At 38.0% G+C, this 20,795-nt stretch overlaps 1 protein-coding gene across 1 annotated transcript; it reads right to left on the bottom strand.

Annotated features, from left to right (window-relative positions):
- Window positions 1-236: 236 nt before the first annotated feature.
- On the bottom strand, window positions 237-20,307 carry LOC134647527 (trichohyalin-like). The gene is made up of 7 exons (XM_063501877.1): window positions 20,197-20,307; window positions 18,622-18,711; window positions 14,041-17,063; window positions 6,220-6,327; window positions 5,685-5,862; window positions 3,631-3,769; window positions 237-962 (listed from the first exon to the last, which is right to left on the bottom strand). Exons 1-7 carry the CDS (start codon window positions 20,207-20,209, stop codon window positions 239-241), a joined length of 4,275 nt encoding a protein of 1,424 aa, XP_063357947.1. The 5' UTR covers window positions 20,210-20,307; the 3' UTR covers window positions 237-238.
- Window positions 20,308-20,795: the final 488 nt, after the last annotated feature.

Below are 20,795 nucleotides of genomic sequence, written 5' to 3' on the forward strand. Positions count from 1 at the left end.
GGATAATTGGGATCTTATCTCAATCCATTCGCGCCTACATTTTTTTCGCAGACTTATTCCTCGCCTCACTATGTGGCTGACTAATCAGTATGGACGGTAACTATGTAAAGTCCACAGACCTAGAATCCGCTCGCGCTGTAAAATAAATAGTAAAACCAAGTAAAACTAATATGTATGTATTATTTAGTTAGTTTAAATATAATTAAATGAAATACCTATAAATCATCAACATACATAATTAAAGAAACTGTGTACTGTAATACAAATTGCAACTTGATGAGGGCTTAAAGCGTTTAGGGGTCATTTTGTCACATGACGATAAAGATGCATGCACAACGGGTGTGCGCAATGGGCGCGAGCAGCCGGTGCGCAGCGCATCTGCGCTGGCGGTCGGCTGGGGAGGTTTCAAACGTATCTCGTGGCGCACACGGAATCGCTCCTGCGCTTGCGCTTTTGCCACGGCCTTCTGCAATTCTGCTATACTGTCCGTACAAGCCGGCAATTTATCCAATGTATTCGACACTTCGCCTATCTCCGCCGTATCCGTGTCCACGATCTCCTTATGGTCCAACAACATACCAATATTCAGCTTTAAATTTGTAGTACCATCTCTAAACAACAAATATATCGATGCTTGGTCTAAGACGCGAAGTGAAAAATATTCATTTATTTTCATAGCTTTCATTTTAATTTGAAACGGCTTGAATGATTGCGTTAGCTTTTGACGCTTCTCCTTCAGAAAGTTTTCGAACTCTATGGCTAACATTTCCTCATTGTCTGGTCGCTTAGCGTCTGCATTTTTGTCACCCATTGCTAGGATAGTGGGATCTTTATATGGCATTTGGGTTTCTATCATGACTTGCTGCAAGACGGGGGGGTCATTCAGTGTGTGCCACTTCCAATGAGACACGGGGCCTATGGTTCGATCGAGAACTACTCCTTCGGTTTGGTTATACTTTAACCTGAAATTAATCTGGTTTTAGTACAGTCGCCATCAGTTATATCGGAGCGGCCAAGGTGCTCACAAACATTCTGAACAGTGAACAGGCATTACAGTGATGTTCAGATATTTTTGAATACCTCGGCCGCTCTGATACCTAATGGTGACTGTACGTTGTTCTAATATGTTTGTAATGCTCATACAGTTAGGGAATGCAGGATATACATATCTTTGTTTTGCTCGACTTGGCGGGGGCACTGCCGTGCCCCCAGATATTTAGGTATGTGCTTGAGGTTGTTACAATTAAGTTGTCCAAAGATAATATTTTATAGATAGTGCATGTTCAATAAGGGATTTAATATATCTCTCTTATAATGTAGTTAAGCACCTAATCTTTTAGAGTAGAATGGGGTAGCGCCATGCTGACAGCGTTTATCTCACCACTTAACATCGACCTGGTTATTTATCAATTATCATCTTGGCAAAAGATCCAGATACCATCAGAGCTATGCAGCCGCTGGCTGGCCTGATGGCGCAAATGTACCTAAGTACGGTCGAGGAAATAGATTATTTAGCAATTTGCGGTTCAAGTAAAGGGTATAGCCGGGTAAGCATGGCCAAATGCCCTTAGCGAAAAAAACAATTTCCTTTTACTGGATTATTAACCTATGTATATGTAGTGCTTTCACCAAATATTAAGCCTTAAATGCTTCAGATTTAAAAAAAAATGCAAAAAAAGAAAAATAATTTTTATTTTATTACAGCCAAAGTACTAATCCGATTTCTTTGTAATTTGGGTATGTTGTATATACAATTAAGGTCGCTTTCTGAAAAAAATAATATTGAATTATCTCTTAAAATAATAGTAAAAAATTTAGATGAAAATTTTCAGAAAAATAAAAAAAATACATGCGAGATAGCGACAGTTATCAAATTTACATATTTCATGTAGAATTTAATAATGTTTAACATATATTTTTTTCAAAAATTAAAATCGGGATTAACAGTGTTAAAAACTCGAATTTGTAACATCCCATAATACCTTCTCTTCATACAAAATAACTTGGTGAGTTCGACTAAGATCGGACACCGGGTAAGATCGTATGATTCAAATTTCTGCCTGTTGCGGGGCTTTTTTTTAATGCTGGCAAGGTGATGCAATGCCCGGGACAAAACAGCGCATTGCATCACCTTGCCAGCATTGAAAAAAAGCCCCGCAACAGGCAGAAATTTGAATCATACGATCTTATCCGGTGTCCGATCTTAGTCGAACATACCTTACGTTATACTAGAAAGTTATATTCCCAACGCAATTTGAATTTAGAACGCGACTTATTTCGCTGAGCGCGGACCTTAAACTCCGTGGCTGTATGCGGCTAGGGCGAACGGCATTCAGAGATTTAAAAAGCGGCCAAGTGCGAGTCGGACTCGCCCATGAAGGGTTCAGTATTTAGGCGATTTATGACGTATAAAAAAAAACTACTTACTAGATCTCGTTCAAACCAATTTTCGGTGGAAGGTTACATGGTAATGTACATCATATATTTTTTTTAGTTTTATCATTCTCTTATTTTAGAAGTTACAGGGGGGGGGACACACTCATAGTACCACTTTGGAAGTGTCTCTCGCGCAAACTATTCAGTTTAGAAAAAAATGATATTAGAAACCTCAATATCATTTTTGAAGACCTATCCATAGATACCCCACACGTATGGGTTTGATGAAAAAAAATTTTTTGAGTTTCAGTTCGAAGTATGGGGAACCCCAAAAATTTAATGTTTTTTTTTCTATTTTTGTGTGAAAATCTTAATGCGGTTCACAGAATACATCTACTTACCAAGTTTCAACAGTATAGTTCTTATAGTTTCGGAGAAAAGTGGCTGTGACATACGGACGGACAGACAGACGGACAGACAGAAAGACATGACGAATCTATAAGGGTTCCGTTTTTTGCCATTTAGCTACGGAACCCTAAAAAAAGCGCGGGAACAGGAAAATAGGCAAGAATTTTATACAGAGCGTTAACGATTGAAAAATGTCTGTTCCTTTGATGAATAAAATACGTCACAATCTAAATTCAAATTCGTAAAGACTGCGTTCACAATATACTTCATTCGTTTATGACTACTTAGCTTTACTTGTATGAAGAGAGAGTATTATGGGATGTTACAAATTCGAGTTTTTCACACTGTTAATCCCGATTTTAATTTTTGAAAAAAATATATGTTAAACATTATTAAATTCTACATAAAATATGTAAATTTGGTAACTGTCGCTATCTCGCACGTATTTTTTTTATTTCACTGAAAATTTTCATCTAAATTTTTTACTATTATTTTAAGAGATAATTCAATATTATTTTTTTCAGAAAGCGACCTTAATTGTATATACAACATACCCAAATTACAAAGAAATCGGATTAGTACTTTGGCTGTAATAAAATAATAATGATTTTTCTTTTTTTGCATTTTTTTTTTAAATCTGAAGCATTTCAGGCTTAATATTTGGTGAAAGCACTACATATACATAGGTTAATAATCCAGTAAAAGGAAATTGTTTTTTTCGCTAAGGGCAGTTTGGCCATGCTTACCCGGCTATACCCTTTGGTTGGAGAATGTCAAATGTACATAAAGTTCGACTGTACATAAATCCAGCTCATGTAAGCTTCAAAGGAGTAACTAAGTACCTACCGTATTTTGCCAGTGTGGTCAAACACGATGCCGTTCCCTGAGTAGTCGAAGGTTGCTAGAAGAGTCCGCGGTCTGGATCTGCCCCGTTCATCGGGTTGGCCGGTGCTGTAGACAACAAATCTCTGGCCAGCATTGGTTTCTGAAAGTAACGTAACTAGGTAATTAGGTATATTAAGCTTCAAGTCTTTTCAGATGAATTCGTTCATAAAATGGCTATGCAATTTTTTGGTGCACCCCCAAGTATTAAATACCTTCTTACCTAAACGGGTACTCGATCGTTTAATAACACTTTGAATAAGCTTTGCTAATGTAAAGGAATATTAGAAGACGACCCCCATAAATATTAGGCCCTTTACTTGGACGATAACAGCAGCGCAGATTCTTGTTTGAGGAAAGGCGTCCGTTCACTCCGTTCAGCAGCGGCGACTGATACGAAAGGGACATTATACTACTCGTATTTATAATAAAATTATTTTTTAACCGACTTTCAAATCTCAAAAAGGCAGTGGCGGATTTCCCATAAGGCACAGTAGGCACGAGCCTAGGGCGGCGAGATATTAGGGGCGGCAAATTGTGACAAAAAAATCGCTGATGATAACAAGAAATAACTTAAAATTAGGCCAGGCAACGAATTCTCTGGCGAGCTGGCACCTCCATGTGGCGCTCGCTTGACGCTTCGTATGGCTGGCTCTGCTTACGACGATGTTAGTGGGCCGGGATAACCCTGGACTCCTCTTGAAATGCGCCGGAATAACCCTGGACACCTCTTGATTTGCGAGCCGGGATACCCTGGACAGCGCTCTTCGCTCTTCTTAATTTTTTTTTTCTTAACGCGGTTTCCGTTTTTTGATATTGGTTGGTTCTTCTCAGGTTGTTTCTTGATTCTTGATAAGCTGGTTGGTTCTGACTGCGTGGATTGGTGTTGAAAAAGTGGTTCTTCTTTTTTTTTCTTAGTAGTTAGTTCCTTGTTGGTTCATGCACTGGTCTGGGTCGCCATCAGATATTATAAGTTTCTTCTATGGCAAGTATATTGACGAGCAGAGTCGGGTGAGGAGTTAGTGGAAGTCAAACACCTTATGTGTGCTAGTATAAGAACATTCTGAACGTTTATTCTCTAAATGCCTATTGTTTTATACACGTTAGGTTGCGCTGACACAACCAATATGCGTTTATGTCGCAGTAAACCCAAGCGTTACTGCTAAACACTAAAAGTGGACATTTACCACATTACAATCTTTTTACAAAGTCTCAAGTTCCTAGCTTACAATAAAATTTGAACCCCAACACAAACTTTCATCCCCTTGTTAACCCCCTTAGGGGTTGAATTTTTAATAATGTTCTATTAATGTTATTTTTTTATTTCATGTTACGCGTTTATAAGAAGTTTCAAAGAATTTGTAATGGATTCCATCTTTCAACCCCTTTTTAACCCTGTTAGGGGATGAATTTTTAAAAACGCTGAAATTACTTTTCTTGTATTTTAATAATATGCCCATAAACAAAGTTTCAAGTCCCGCACTCAAATTTTTTTTCGATCTCCATAAAAACTTTCAACCCCTTTTTCACCACCTTGGGGGATGAATTTTCAAAAACGCTGAAATTAGTTTTCTTGTTTTTTAATATTATACACTTTTACAAAGTTTCGAATTCCTAGCTAAAAATAAAACTTGTACCCCATACACCCTTTCATCCCCTTTTTAACCCCCTTAGGGGTTGAATTTTTCAAAATCGCTTCTTATCTCTTGTACACTTTATAAATACAACCTACTGCGCAAATTTCAACTTTTGTAGCTTTTGTAGATTCGGCTCTGCGTTGAAGAATCAGTCAGTCAGTCAGGACACTTGCATTTATATATATAGATAAAGTCTATTTTTTTATTCGGTTCGGTTCGGGATACTATTAACTGTCATTTCAGTCTACGGAATAAAAAAATAGACTTTAGATACATAAAGTATAAGCGCCGTTAAGTGGGTTAGGTTTGTAGTTAGAGAAGTCGGTTTTTTTTCTATTTAAGATTATTCTATTGATTTTTTTTTGTATAGTGGTTGTTAACCTTCGGCGTCGTAATAATCCAGCGCTAATTCGCCAGTCCTGTAGTACCAGCGACCGCGCCCGTTGTCGTCAAACTCTGCTAACTTTTCACCGGAGTCGTATGACAGCTCTCCTTTGTTTTTATGGTGCTCAAACCAGTCGAACTCAGGCTTGGCTGGCCTCATGCGATAAACGTTCATCTAAAAATATAATTATTTTATGGGTAAATAATGACTACATGTAATGAGAAACTACGAGTTCTACATGTTAATTTCCAATTTTAAAGGTGACTCACTCTACACGGTACAAAAACCCGGCCGTACCCGAGTACTAGGGATTGCTCCTGGTACTGAGTTTGAATGGCGAGAACCGGGAATTCCCGGTTCCGGTACTGTATTTGTATAGAAAACCAGTACCGGGAGCACACCCTACCGAGTACCTCGTACCTCGTACACGTACATATATAGTCCGCTGGGTTATTCTGCCCTAATGAACATACCCGTATATGTTCATACGATGTAGACTGAGTAGTCCTTCCTCAACTTTATTATATATACCTTTCTAACTACTTTCTCCGTGGGCAGCATAGTCCAGCCATTTTCGATGAACTGGCGATCGGATAAAGTATACGTTATTACACCTTTAGCACCTTCGGAGTCAGAGGACTGAAAAAAGTGAAAAACTTAAAAGGTGAAGGACGTAGCAAGGTACCTACAATTTGTGAACAGGGGGCTATTATTCTCATATCGACTAATAGTGCACGATAAGTAATTTTCTCGCGCGAGAAAAGTACAATTTGTGAAAAAAGAACAGTAAAACATTAATCTGTGATAGCTAGGCGACTAACCACACTGCCAGTGACAAACTAGATATATATTTTCACCACACCAGCACGGAAAGGCTTACTTTGCACATCAAAAACTGATAGCAAAGTTGCATTTTATTCACATGTGAGGCAAAGTAATCAAATGCAAATTTTGAGTTGTTTTCCTATGTTTGCTGGTAGAAATGACTTTTAAATGATGATTTGGGATGATAAATATTTAATAACATTCATTTGGAATTGATTTGGTTTGAGTTTGATTGATTTTTTACATTTAATATTTGCTTCGGGTTGGTGTGGTGAAAACTTTTGTGTTTCACTCGGGGGCAAACTTTGTTTAACGCTCGTGCTTTGAAACCCTCGCAACGCTCAAGATTCCATTTTTCGGACCACTCGCTACGCTCGTGGTTCAATTTTGTAATCTTTCGCTTACTCGGGTATCAATATTAGCACGAGCGGTTAAACAACAACTTTGCCCCCTTGTATAACAAATAACTATTTAAAAACATTTTTACATAGACGCGCAAATTAAAAAATCGCTCATCGCAATGTCATCGCATCATTAATTTCATTTGCTTATATCTTATCTTCCCCCCGAAACTCCCCGAAACTGTTCACAAGCGCGCGCGTTGTTTCTTATCCCCGAAACTGTTCACAAGCGCGTTGGAAGATATGTTTAAGACGCTGGACTGGAAAGGTAAGGGCATTAACATAAACGGCGACTACATCTCACACCTACGATTCGCAGATGACATAGACGTAATGGCGGAGTCGCTAGAGGAGCTGAACCGGATGCTGGACGGCCTAGCTGTGGCCTCGCGACGCATCGGTCTTGGCATGAATTTGGATAAAACCAAAGTCATGATCAATGGCCACATTGATCCAATACCGATAGTCGTAAATGGTTACCTTCTTGAAATCGTTTCCGAATACACGTACCTCGGGCAGATTCTGCAGTTAGGTAAAAACAATTTCGAGAAGGAGGCCAAGAGGAGGATCCAGCTGGGCTGGGCAGCGTTTGGGAAACTACGCCGAGTCTTCTCGTCATCCATACCGCAATGTTTGAAAACAAAAGTTTTCAATAAGTGCGTCCTACCCGTCATGACCTACGGAGCCGAGACATATATGGACACTCGCGATAGGGTTGGTCCACCAGTTCAAAATCGCTCAGCGAGCTATGGAGAGAGCTATGCTCGGAGTTTCTCTGAAGGATAAGATTCGTAACGAATACATCCGACAGAGAACCAAAGTTATCGACATAGCTCAAAGAATTAGCAAGCTGAAGTGGCAGTGGGCTGGCCATATCGCACGAAGAACCGACAACCACTGGGGTAAACGTGTTCTTGAGTGGAGAGTTGGAGACCGCGACTCGGCAAACGTAGTGTAGGACGCCCTCCGATCAGGTGGGATGACGATCTGCGAAAGACTGCAGGCAGATGCTGGATGCGGCAAGCTGAGGACAGGGCGCTATGGCGCTCTTTAGGGGAGGGCTATGTCCAGCAGTGGACTACTATAGCCTGATGATGATGATGATGATGATGATATCTTATCTTCGGATCGTCGGCGGTGAGCCAGCTGCCTTTGGGTGACAAGCCCCCTCCGTGTGGACTGTGGAGGGGGCTACATAAACGTTATATTTCTAAGTTCATTACGAAGGATACTACTAGGTACTATACTAACAGGTTTCTTGCTTTTGGACATTTTACCGCTAGAAACACTTTACGAAAATTAGATTTTCTATATACCCTACGCTAAACTGCGCGGAACTTATACTGTTTAGTAGGTACCACCAAACCCAATACGAGATGCAAAATGTTTAAGAAAAAGATAATTAGTACTCGCTTCATAAAATATTAAAAATCCGTAAATTTACCAATACAATTTTTTTTTAAATAAGATTAATCAAGTGTCAAGTTAACGCCATCGACATCGCAAGTTTGTATATCATATTTAGGTTAAGGTAAGCATAAGGTTTTCTATAGGTACATCAATCAAAGAGAATTTAGTATAGATATAGAGGCATGATAGAGGCGTATTCACCTGTCACCATAGATTCAAGTAATCCAGTAAAATTGTCGAATTTTGTAACGGGGCTCTTTTGCGCCAAATCCGTTAGTTCTGATTTTTTGCAGACTTAGTTATAATGTTGGCCCAATGAATAATCCAAGTTTGTGACCTCGACCGCCGAACGCAACTTCGTAAAAAATCGAAAAAACCGCGAAAATTTCGGATTTTTTTTTAGTTTTGGGCGACTCTAACCCTAAAGGACTAGCTTTTGATAGAACCTTCCTTATAAGTTTTTTAAAGAAGACTAAATTTTCTACAATACGAGATTAGAACTGTCTCTGTAGATTGAATAGTTTCCGAAATAAAGGCATTCAAAATTTAGATTTTTTTGAAATTGAGCTTGTGCTAAGTGAGTGCAGTGAGTATTAGGACTATTAGGTATGCACTTTTGACTCAGGCGATGCCGCTTGGCACGATTGTTCCTAGGGTCAAACAAAGCTGATTTGGCCCAGTAGCTACGAGATCGTACCGTGCCTACCCCCAAAAAGGGAGGGGAAAGGGTCGGATACCCAGGTCCAATCTAATCTATATTTCTTCCTGCTTAGCAACTAGGGCAAGTTATATGTATATCATTTTCATATAATTTAGGGCTTCCTTATTCTATAAATTGTCACTTGAAAGCAGGCATTCATACATTTTTGAAGTGAAAACTTCTTTAGCGGCGCTGGGCACTTTTTGAGGTGGGGAAAAAATGATAAACTCGAGACAGCGTAAGGCGATCACGTGACCGTAAGGTTTATATGGCATTTAAATCAATAAAGAAAAACTCAATGACATTAGAGTCGGACCAATAAAAGACTGCAGCGGATTTGATAGCCCACGCAGTGCAAGTGTTATTTATACGTCATAATTTCATAGAAGTTTGACGTTTAAAATAACACTTGCACAGCTTACACTGCGTGGGCTATCAAATCCGCTGCAGACTTTTCTTGGTCTGACTCTACATGAAAAAGGTTCTAATCTTGTACCTACGGGCTGAAATACGAGGATCTCTCACAGTTACATTCTAACTTTATATCACTCAAATATAATTCAATAAAGCTACATCTTGATGAAATCACTAATAAAAGTGAACTCTAGTACTGGTGAATAAAACTCAAAATATCATGACCTATTTAGATGCGAGGTCTGCAAGGTAACTTTACAATTTCTATTCGAATTTTAAACAATTAACGCTACAAATTTAAGCTCACTGGCCAGCAATTTCGGAACTAAAGTTTTTCAATAGAAAGGAGGATGGGTATTGACCCATCCTCCTTTATAATTGTATACATAGTGCTGCAGACATTTTGGACTAGTCATTGAGTTTTCACTTCTGTCGGCACTCCCGGAGTGCAACCCGTTGTTTTTTTTATCCAAAGTTATGTTAGGCCTCCTGCCTCCTACAAACGAGCGAGCGAAAATCCAACAAAAACGCTTGATAAAAAGCGCCACCGCCATCGTGTGAATACTCATGTGTGCATTTGTTAGTGTCCGACCGAAACAAGTTTTTTTGCCGAAACCGAAACCGAATGTTCGGCTTTGGCTCTAGTTTCGGCCGAAACCGAAACCGAAACCGAAACTTTTGAAAACTTGTTAAAATCGTTGGAAAAATGTCATGTCATAAAACCGCTATTAAAATCATATTAAGGGGCTGTCAACACCCAATGTCCTTGAAATTGATGTTACTTAAGGGGCTCCGCCACGCCAATGACCTTCGATCTGAATTCCTTAGTTTTCTTATGTTTTTTGTAGCTTATCAATATCATATTAACAGCAACGGCTTTAAGCAATATAGTATTCCATATTTACTTCAAAGTTCATTGTCTTCGAAATATTTGGCATGAAAGTTGAATTATCTATTAATAAATTAAAGAATTATGTAAAGCGTAAACTTATTTCTAAAGCGTATTATACCACACAAGACTACATGAATGATAAAACAACGTAGGATTAATTGTTATTCGAAATGATTATTTATTTATTAGGTATATTTGATTAATGATGAGGAAATTGATATTCCGATGTTTTTACTTCTTTTGTGTTTTTTATTTATTTATTTGACATTTAGATTTTATTCTAGAAACATTCTAGACTAGTATTTTTTATACAATTTTTTTTCATGTTTGACGATCCTTTTGTGAAATTCTTAAATTTGTGTTAAATTTTATTTGTAATATCCAATATTATTATGGAATAATAACGTCAATAAATTGCTCTGATAATTAGCTTAAGATAATTTATAAGTATGTTACGATTCATAAGTGCTTGTTGCTAGGCCTACATGAATAAAGTATATTTTGACTTTGACTTTGAACAATTTAAGGCCAATAAACTGGTTTTCTGGCCATAATTTTTGTGTTAATTCGTTTAAAATTAAAACCCTAGACATGTCTTACGACACGTCAAAAACGAACCCAAATATGTAGATTCCGTATAAGTAATATCCTTCACAGCAATCTAGATACGAAAAAAAAGCGGCCAAGTGCGAGTCGGACTCGCCCATGAAGGGTTCCGTATTTAGGCGATTTATGACGTATTAAAAAAAAACTACTTGCTAGATCTCGTTCAAACCAATTTTCGGTGGAAGTTTACATGGTAATGTACATCATATATTTTTTTTAGTTTTATCATTCTCTTATTTTAGAAGTTAGGGGGGGGGGGACACACATTTTACCACTTTGGAAGTGTCTCTCGCGCAAACTATTCAGTTTAGAAAAAAATGATATTAGGAACCTCAATATCATTTTTGAAGACCTATCCATAGATACCCCACACGTATGGGTTTGATGAAAAAAAAAATTTTGAGTTTCAGTTCGAAGTATGGGGAACCCCAAAAATTAATTGTTTTTTTTCTATTTTTGTGTGAAAATCTTAATGCGGTTCACAGAATACATCTACTTACCAAGTTTCAACAGTATAGTTCTTATAGTTTCGGAGAAAAGTGGCTGTGACATACGGACGGACAGACAGACGGACAGACAGACGGACAGACAGACAGACAGACAGACATGACGAATCTATAAGGGTTCCGTTTTTTGCCATTAACCCTAAAAAGTGTTCTTTTAGACAATGTTTAAAAAAAACATAAAATAGTATCAATTTCTTTCAAAATCCGGTAGACAATAATGGACATAAAGATTGAAGAACCGATAGCCGTTTGTCTTATAAAAATCTATCTGTAGTGCAAAAGTTGGAGATACGATTCAAAACTTGTCAAAAATCGATGAAAACCGCAGGTAGCCCCTTTTAAGAAAAACTATTTGATTTAGTAAAGCAAAAAAAATATTTATACCTATGTTAATATTTATTATATTTTAAGACCGTGACCGCACTCGATACATGATTGAACGACATCGGCTCGATAGAAAATAATTGCAAAGATTGGTCTTAAAATCACCATTAAACGGTTTTCTTTATTTCTTGACTTATGTGTTTTAAATTAAAATCAATTTGTCAAAACATTTACTTATACCTAAACCGCTAACGAGTAATATTACACAAATAATCCACATTTATTTTTATTTCAATAGTTTACTTATTATTCCCTTGAGCGCACCAGCGCACAGGCCTAGCGGCGAGTAAGAGCGTGCGGCTTTCAATCCAAAGGTCGCAGGTACAAACACTACAAAACCCCGGCTCGTACCAATGAGTTTTTAGGAACTTATGTAGGAAATATCATTTGATATTTACCATTGAGGAAGCCGGATTAGCCCGATAAAGCCTAGTTTACCCTCTGGATTGGAAGGTCAGCCTGATGGCAGTCGCTTTCGTAAAAACTAGTGCCGACGCCAATTCTTGGGATTAATTGTCAAGTGGACCCCATGCTCCCATGAGCCTTGGCCAAAATGCTGGGATAACGCGAGGAAGATGATGAGTTTTCTTATTATTCCCTTGGCCAGGCCCAGTAACATGCGACAGTGCTATCTCATTTACTACGATACAATTAGACAGTGTGCGCGTTTTAGGTATTGACAGCCTCTTAAGACTGCGTCGACCGTTCATTAGTGGAATTGTGTTTTGTGTTTAATAATAAACCGATTAATTTCTGTATACATAAATCAGTATATGTATTAATATTGTTGTCCTACTTGTTCCACAACTTTTGGTCTTTGTCACATAGTTTAGTTTCATAGAACGAAGTACCATTGCATATGTTTCGGCCCGGCCGAAAGGTTCGGCCGTATTTTGGCCGAAACCGAAACTACGGCCGAAACATGATTTTTTGGCCGAAACCGAAACCGAACCTTCGGTCGGACACTAGCATTTGTGTCATTTAAACGCTTTTTTAAAGGCCCCAGTACACAATGCGCCATCGCCGGCCACTCCAAGGGACGCATTTATGCGTTAGACGGAGCAAGTGATATTGTTATCTCATTCTACCGCATGGCTGCGTCCCTTGGAGTGGCCGGCGATGGCCCATTGTGTACTGGGGTTAAGGCCCCAGTACACAATGGACCATCGCCGGCTTAAGTCTGGGGGGCTTAAGTCTGTGATAGCCGATTTACACTCGCGGCTCGTGGCTCGGCTCGCGGTTCGTATCGTGTCTCGCTCGGCAAGCGAAAGCTCGTCGAGCTAATTGGTTTTAAACACAAACGGCACGGTATAAAGGTTTGTAATCGAATGAAAGCCGAACGCGAATGTACCTAAACAGCAAGCGCGCGTCCCGTCCTCCGTGTGCCCTAAAGCCCCCCATTCACACTCCTACCTTGTAGTCCGCCTCATTGGGTAGGATTGTGTATGGGGGTCGCGGACTACGTGCCGTCCTACAACACCCAAGTAGGATGCGTCTTGGGTCCTACAAATCCTGCAAGCCCCGCCCACCGATGTAGTCCGCCGCGCAGGATTGTGTGTCCAACCCTGTCGTCCTACGTTGCGGACTGCCGTGTTTGACGTATGACAACAGTGCGCGCCATTTTTTTGAAATTTATAAAGAAAATCGTTGTTTGTCGGACCAAAAATCACCCAATTACTCCAACAAACAATGGAAGAATAGGCATTGCAACAATTATTACCAATACTTAAGAAATATGACGCTCTCTGGCGAATTTTTAGCAGTTTCTTTTCCCACACTCTTTTTATTTTTATCCAACAAGAAAATACATAGCTTCTGCTATTTTTTTTTATTGCACGTAACATTTTCAAGAGTAAGTAAACCGACACTTATGAGAAACGAAGCAGTACTGATGATGGACGGCAAAACAGTATCGCGTGTGAGCTATTTCTTGCTCCGTAGTCCTGCAAGGCGAACTAGAATGTAGGAGGTGTGTGAGCTATATCCTACTCCGTAGTCCTGCGAGCCGGACTACATGTAGGAGTGTGAATGGGGGCCTTAAAACCGCTCCTCCACGCGAACCCGGTGAGCGCGAGCCGAGCCACGAACCCACCGATTAAGTACACTCACGTCTCGTGGCTCGGCTCGCCGGTCGCACGCGGGTATAAACGGCTATGAGACGTGTCACACTTGCGGTTCAAAAAGTTTAAAGCAGTAGGTAATAAGAAATCTCACCTTCGTCTTCTCATTTCCACTTGTCGATGACTTTTGTTGGGATTGCGTGAGCGTTGGTTGACCAGGTTTTTGTTGAGTAAATCTTTGTTTTAGTTCAGGTTCATGTTTATGCAGTTCAGGTTCCTGTATAGCAGTTATTTGCTCTGAATATTGCCCCGGTTTCTGAGGTTGTTCTGATTCTAAGATCAGTGTTTTGTCTTCAGTTTTCTTAGCACATTTAACCTTATATATTTTCTGGCCTAAAATAATATCCGTCACTTCATCGTGCTTTCGTAACTCAGTAGAGTCAATAATTATTTCATCAACCGAATCTTCATGTGCAGTTTTTAGAACAGGTGCTTTTATCACAGCCATTTTCGCTTCTTTCTTACTTTCCAATTCTTTGAGTTTCTTAGCAAGGAGTTCCTTTTCTTTTTCTTGTTCTTTTCTGATTTTCTCTTTTTCTAATTCTTGCTGCTTTTGCTTAAAAAGCTGTTCCCTCAAAAGTGCCATCGCGTCACCATTCGCTTTTTGGTCTTTAGCAGTTGTTTCCCTTTTTTCACCTTTCCCTAGTGTGTCATCTTTATCAGTTTTATTACCTACTTTTTTATCATCACGTACCTTTAATTCACTTAGTAGCTTAGCTTGTTTTATTTCTGTAGTCGGTTTTTGTGTGGCTTCTATTACTTTTTCGGCTCCTTGAGGTCTTTTTTCTGCCAGTCCTACGTCTTTCTGTTGTTGCTTTCGCAATTTTTCTTCTTCTGATTTATCTCTCGCTTGTTTACCGACATGGTCTTCTAAAGCTGACTTTGCTTCAGCATCGCGTTTCTTTTCGCCCCTTTGCTTAATTTTCTCTTGTTCTTGGTCAATTTTTTTCTCTTTTTCGCCTTTTCTGTCTCTATCTTTATCTTTTTCGACTTCTTGGGCTCTTTTTTTTCCCAGTGATGCTTCTTTCTCTTGTTGCTTTCTCAACTTTTCTTGTTCTTTTTGTGTGGCTCTTTTTTCTGCCAGTCCTTTTTGGTCTTTAGCAGTTGTTTCCCTTTTTTCACCTTTCCCTAGTGTGTCATCTTTATCAGTTTTATTACCTACTTTTTTATCATCACGTACCTTTAATTCACTTAGTAGCTTAGCTTGTTTTATTTCTGTAGTTTGTTTTTGTGTGGCTTCTATTACTTTTTCGGCTCCTTGAGGTCTTTTTTCTGCCAGTCCTACGTCTTTCTGTTGTTGCTTTCGCAATTTTTCTTCTTCTGATTTATCTCTCGCTTGTTTAGCGACATGTTCTTTTAAAGCTGACTTTGCTTCAGCATCGCGTTTCTTTTCGCCCCTTTGCTTAATTTTCTCTTGTTCTTGGTCAATTTTTTTCTCTTTTTCGCCTTTTCTGTCTCTATCTTTATCTTTTTCGACTTCTTGGGCTCTTTTTTTTCCCAGTGATGCTTCTTTCTCTTGTTGCTTTCTCAATTTTTCTTGTTCTTTTTGTGTGGCTCTTTTTTCTGCCAGTCCTACGTCTTTCTGTTGTTGCTTTCTCAATTTTTCTTCTTCTGATTTATCTTTCGCTTGTTTGGCACCTAGTTTTTTTAAAGCTGACGTTCCTTCAGCATCGCGTTGCTTTTCGTCCCTTTGCTTAATTTTCGTTTGTCCTTGATCAATTTTTTGCTCTTTTTCGTCTTTTCTGGCTCTCAATTCCTTTTCTTGTTTAGAAAGTTCTTTTTTAGAAGCATCCATTGCTTCCTTGCCATCTTGTTTTCTTCTTCTTGCTGATTGATCTGATTCTTTGACTATTCTTTCCTCGGATTTAATATCCCTCCCTTCCTCTCGTTTTTTTCTTTCTTCATCTAATAGCCTCCCTTCCTCTAGTTTTTTACTTTCTTCCACTATTTGCATTGTCTTTTCTGCAGTTTTTTGTTTCTGTTCTTCTTCTAGTTTTCTTCCAGTTTCTTCCTTTTTCTTTCTTTCCGTCTCTTTTCGTTCATCAAGCATGTCTTGTGTACTTTTAATTAGTTCTGAAGAACTAACATGACCCTTCAATTGGTTCCTGGTTACAGTTTTGTCACGAGGAAAAGTATAACTAAAGTTACTGACATTTGGTTCACTCAGGGTCTTGATAATTGATCCAAAAGACGGTTTTGTCGTAGGAGCTATAGAACCTTGCAATTTCCTTTTTCTCTGAGGCGTCGTGTCATCTTCCGGAAAAACTTCACGAGGTGGTTTCTTAACGGCCCCTTTCTTCATTATTGACTTAAGTTTTACTTTTTTTTCCATCGTTGATTGGGGTTTGGTATATTTTTCAGTCAATGGTTTGCTGTATGTTTCAATCTCTGGTTTAGGTATAATCATTTTTTGCATCACTTTTGTAGTTTCGATATCTTGTTCCATTGTTGGTTGGGATTGGATATGTTCTTCAATTATTGGTGTAGATGGTTTATCTTTTTCAATCGTTGATATAACTTTAATACCTTTTACCTTAATTAGGGTAGGTTGCATATCTCTTATAGATAAAGCGTCGAACGACACTGATTTTAATGCCTTCGCTACATTTTCTTCCGCTTGACGTTTCTTCTTTTCCCTGTCAAGTTCACTTTCACCTTTGACTCTTTGTTTTTCTTCTTCGGAGATGTGAAGAAAAGAATGCTTTTGTTCATGAAATAGTTCACGTTCATTTTCAAACCTGGGTTTATCATAAATTGCAAAAGGGGCAGGTTCTTGACCTGGGCTCATAGTGGGAATATATCTGGACACAGGCGCTTGAGACTCTAGCCTACCATCTTTTATATTTGACACAGATTTTTTAAGTGATAGTTGAGTTTTAGAAAGCCACGACTTATATTGTTTTCTATACTCTTGTGTTTTACGTTCCTCTTCTAAACAGAACTTTAAAAATTTATTAACGACTTCGTCGCAACAGGGACAGGGAAATAATTCTTTTTGATAGCAGTGGTCGCAGACGCCTGCAACTTCGTGAATTTTAGCGGGCGGAAGATCCTTAATCAAACTTTTTGCACGTTCAATCATTTTTATACACCGCGGGCAGGTGATTGTTTTCTTGTCTGTCGCAAAAATACACATAAACACAGATTACCTACTTTAGATATCCCATAAAAAATAAAATTAATATAATAAGAGGTAGGTAAATATATAATACAATACAAATACTCTTTATTGCACCCCTCAATAAAAGAATACAGAAACACAAACAACTATTTAAATATTTCATTGCTGCCACTCAGCGTTGGGCGTAATTAATTACTAATTGAATTACATGTAATATTTTTTTTTGTAATTTAGTTACATGGAAATTTGATTACATGTAATTCAATTTGCTGTGTTTTCTGCAATTGCGTTTACATTAATTCGTAATTAAATTATTCGATTACTTTTCGTTAACCTAGCTTTTTATTCATTTGCAAAGATGAACAAATTTACTTGGAGTAATTATAAAGAAAAACTTTTTAAAAAGCCACTCTTACCTGGATAGGGGTTGTGCACAAATTACGCGAGGTATTTTCGGCTACTTTGTGACTTTGTTATTTTTCTATTTCGTTAAATATACTCACTATTTTAATGTGCGGAGTGAAGGTTTATGTTTAACGAAACCGAGAAAAAGTATCTACTCATGTCATGTGGTAGGTATTTTTTCTTAGTTTCGTTCACTGTTAGAAAACGTGAGGTCTCTTTATAAAAAAATGCTTGGATTTCTTATTACATTATTTTCCCTTGTACAAATTCTTGCAAGAATACTCATTTGCATTTTTTTTATATAAAAACATTGTCAATAATGCACGATTGACAAATTTAAAGTTCATTCAAAATTTGCATCTGATTTTGGAAATAAAGATGATTGAAAATTTGCATCCAATAAAAGTAATTGTAATTGAGAAAAGTAATTAATTTAAAATTTTAATTTCAAATGTAATTAAAGATGTAATTAATAATTACACTTTGTAATTGTAATCGTTAATCGAATGCGCGATTACTTTCTACATGTAATGGAAATTATTTGTTAAAATTACATTTTGTAATTGCAATTGTTAATTTTAATTTAATTACTTTTTGCCCAACACTGAGTGGCAGCAGGGCAGCAGTGATAGCCTTAAGGGGATCCCCCACGCCAATGACCTTCGATCTGAATCCCTTGTTTTCTAATGTTTTTGTAGCTTATCATATTAACAGCAACGGCTTTAAGCAATATAGTATCCCATATTTACTTCAAAGTTCATAGTCTTCGAGATATTTGGCATCAAAGTTGAACAATTTTAGGCCAAAAAACTGGTTTTCTGTTATGGCCAGAAAACCAGTTTTTTGGCCTAAAATTGTTCAACTTTGATTTCGTTCGTTTAAAATTAAAATCCTCGACACGATTTTCGAGACGTCAAAGACGAACCCAAATATGTAGATTTCGTATATCCTTCACGGCAAACTATATACCTACGAAAAAAGTGTTTTTTTGAAATAATTAAAAAAAAACAAATCATTCATTTCTTTCAAAATTCGGTCGACAAAAATTGATATAAAAGATCTATCTGTGGTGCAAAAGTAGGAGATACAATTCAAAACTTGTCAAAAATCGATGAAAATCGCAGGTAGCCCCTTAAATCGTAAACTTACCTGTTTCCGTAGTCAATTCTTCTATTTTGAGGTCAACATCTCGAGTGTTACGTAGAATAAGAACTTCTCCAGTTTCAGTGCCTAATTTTGCTTCCTGCAAATCAAAATAAATTTAAGCGTAAGATTCTCGCATAACCTGTGTGCAAAACAGCAGTCAAGGCCACTGTAAAACAGTCGCTCCTGCTCATAACAATTAGTATAGTACGGCCCTTCTGAGGTGAACTTTTCGCTTCAAACCTTAATCTTTCAAACAAAGGCCATTGTCTCTATTATCGCAAAACAGCGAGCTCCGGACTTAGCACGTGCCAGTACAACATTCATTTTGAAAAACAACCGGTATCGTCATAGTATTAAGGTTCAAATTTCATGTCACTGATATTCTAGATATTACGTTTTGGTAGTGTAGGACGATAGACCGCCCCGAAGCGATACGGCACTCATATTATTTTGATACTTAGTGTGGTGTTAAAAATGAAACGTGGTTATTTATTATATTGTTTTATTTAAATTATTAGCTTGCGGTGGTAAATGTAATAATTTACAAAGATGAAGCTGCAAGCATTGTTATTTTTTTTTATCTTAAAAATACTGTGAAATTAACACCTCTGATGTGATGCCGACGCATAGTGACATTAAAAACACTGATAAGGATTTGCGACCTGACCACTATTGTTTTCCATACCTAAATACAATAGGTTTATAAGAAGAGCGGTGTCCAAGATCCGTGTGCATGAGAAGTGGGGCACATTATTTTATAATTTAGCGAATATCAGGCTTTAGTCGGTTTCTAATATCGTAACCGTGTGCTTCGAATTATTTATATAAGTACTCTGCCCGATATTGTTAAAAACTTGACGACCTGCTTACGTGACCCTGGATTATGATTGCATACTGTTTGGATTTTAGTGCGACAGAGAGAGTTGAATAACGACTAATTTAGCTGTCTTTTTCTTGCTATCCCAACTTTATTTGCAACAAAAATCATTTTCACTTGTAATATATTATTTTTGATTGTTGAAACTTATTAATGTTAAATTTACATTATTACCTTAGATTTTGTTATATAACAAATATACAACGCTTTATCATAAATAACCGTGTTTCATTTTTAACACTACACTAAGTATCAAAATAATATGAGTGCCGTATCGCTTCGGGGCGGTCTATCGTCCTACACTACCAAAACGTAATATCTAGAATATCAGTGACATTAAATTTGAACCTTAATACTATGACGATACCGGTTGTTTTTCAATATGAATGTTGTACTGGCGCGTGCTAAGTCTGGAGCACTTGGCTTTGCGATAATAGAGACAATGGCCTTTGTTTGGAAGATTAAGGTTTGAAGCGAAAAGTTCACCTCAGAAGGGCCGTACTATAGGAGAGAGAGTCTGTAACATCAAGGCGTTCAGAGCAAAAACTAATGTTGTAGATCTGGGCCGGCGCCAGCAACATAGGTACCTACATACATATTTGGGATAGTATATACACATTCGACTTTATTTTTTGAACTATTGTAATTGTAACTTACAGCATGCATTGTATTAACTTTAACCAATAGGTAATGTGTTAAACTTACATCCTCCATTTGTGGCAAATATCGGTAAAGAGCGATACCAGAGTCTTTCAATACTGTGATTTTTTTAAATTCCGCATTTCTGAAGTTTCCGCAGCTATCGCACGTTTGTCTTCTGTAGTTTTAGATGAATTTCAGAATTTTACATAGTTAGAGTCTGTGCGGAAAGAGATGAGTCGTGGAATGTATGGGGCCCAATATTACATTCCACGACTCTTCTCTTTCCGAACAGACTCTAGGTTAGGTTCGTACTAATATGAATAGCTACTATAAACCTACATTATGCGAGTGTGTGTGATAAATCGCGCGATGTCGCCAGATATATGACTATGACACAGGCGCCATAATATGCCTGTATATGTCGATCGAAATCGCTTTGGCTTTTATATAGCAAACGAAAGTAGCGCTTCCCAACTGCACCAACTGTACAAAGTCTTCAAGATGGCGGGAGGTTAGGTATGCGCTGAACACCGCGCCTAGGGTGGTATTCCACTTGTCCAAGTTCTTTGTCCAAAGTGTATTTGCGTCCCACGTTTTGCTTAATAAAATTTACCTACGCTTATGCATAGTCAGCAATAAGTACTATTCGCTTAGCACC

The sequence above is a fragment of the Cydia amplana genome, chromosome 4, assembly GCF_948474715.1.
Source record: "Cydia amplana chromosome 4, ilCydAmpl1.1, whole genome shotgun sequence".
Lineage (NCBI taxonomy): Eukaryota > Metazoa > Arthropoda > Insecta > Lepidoptera > Tortricidae > Cydia > Cydia amplana.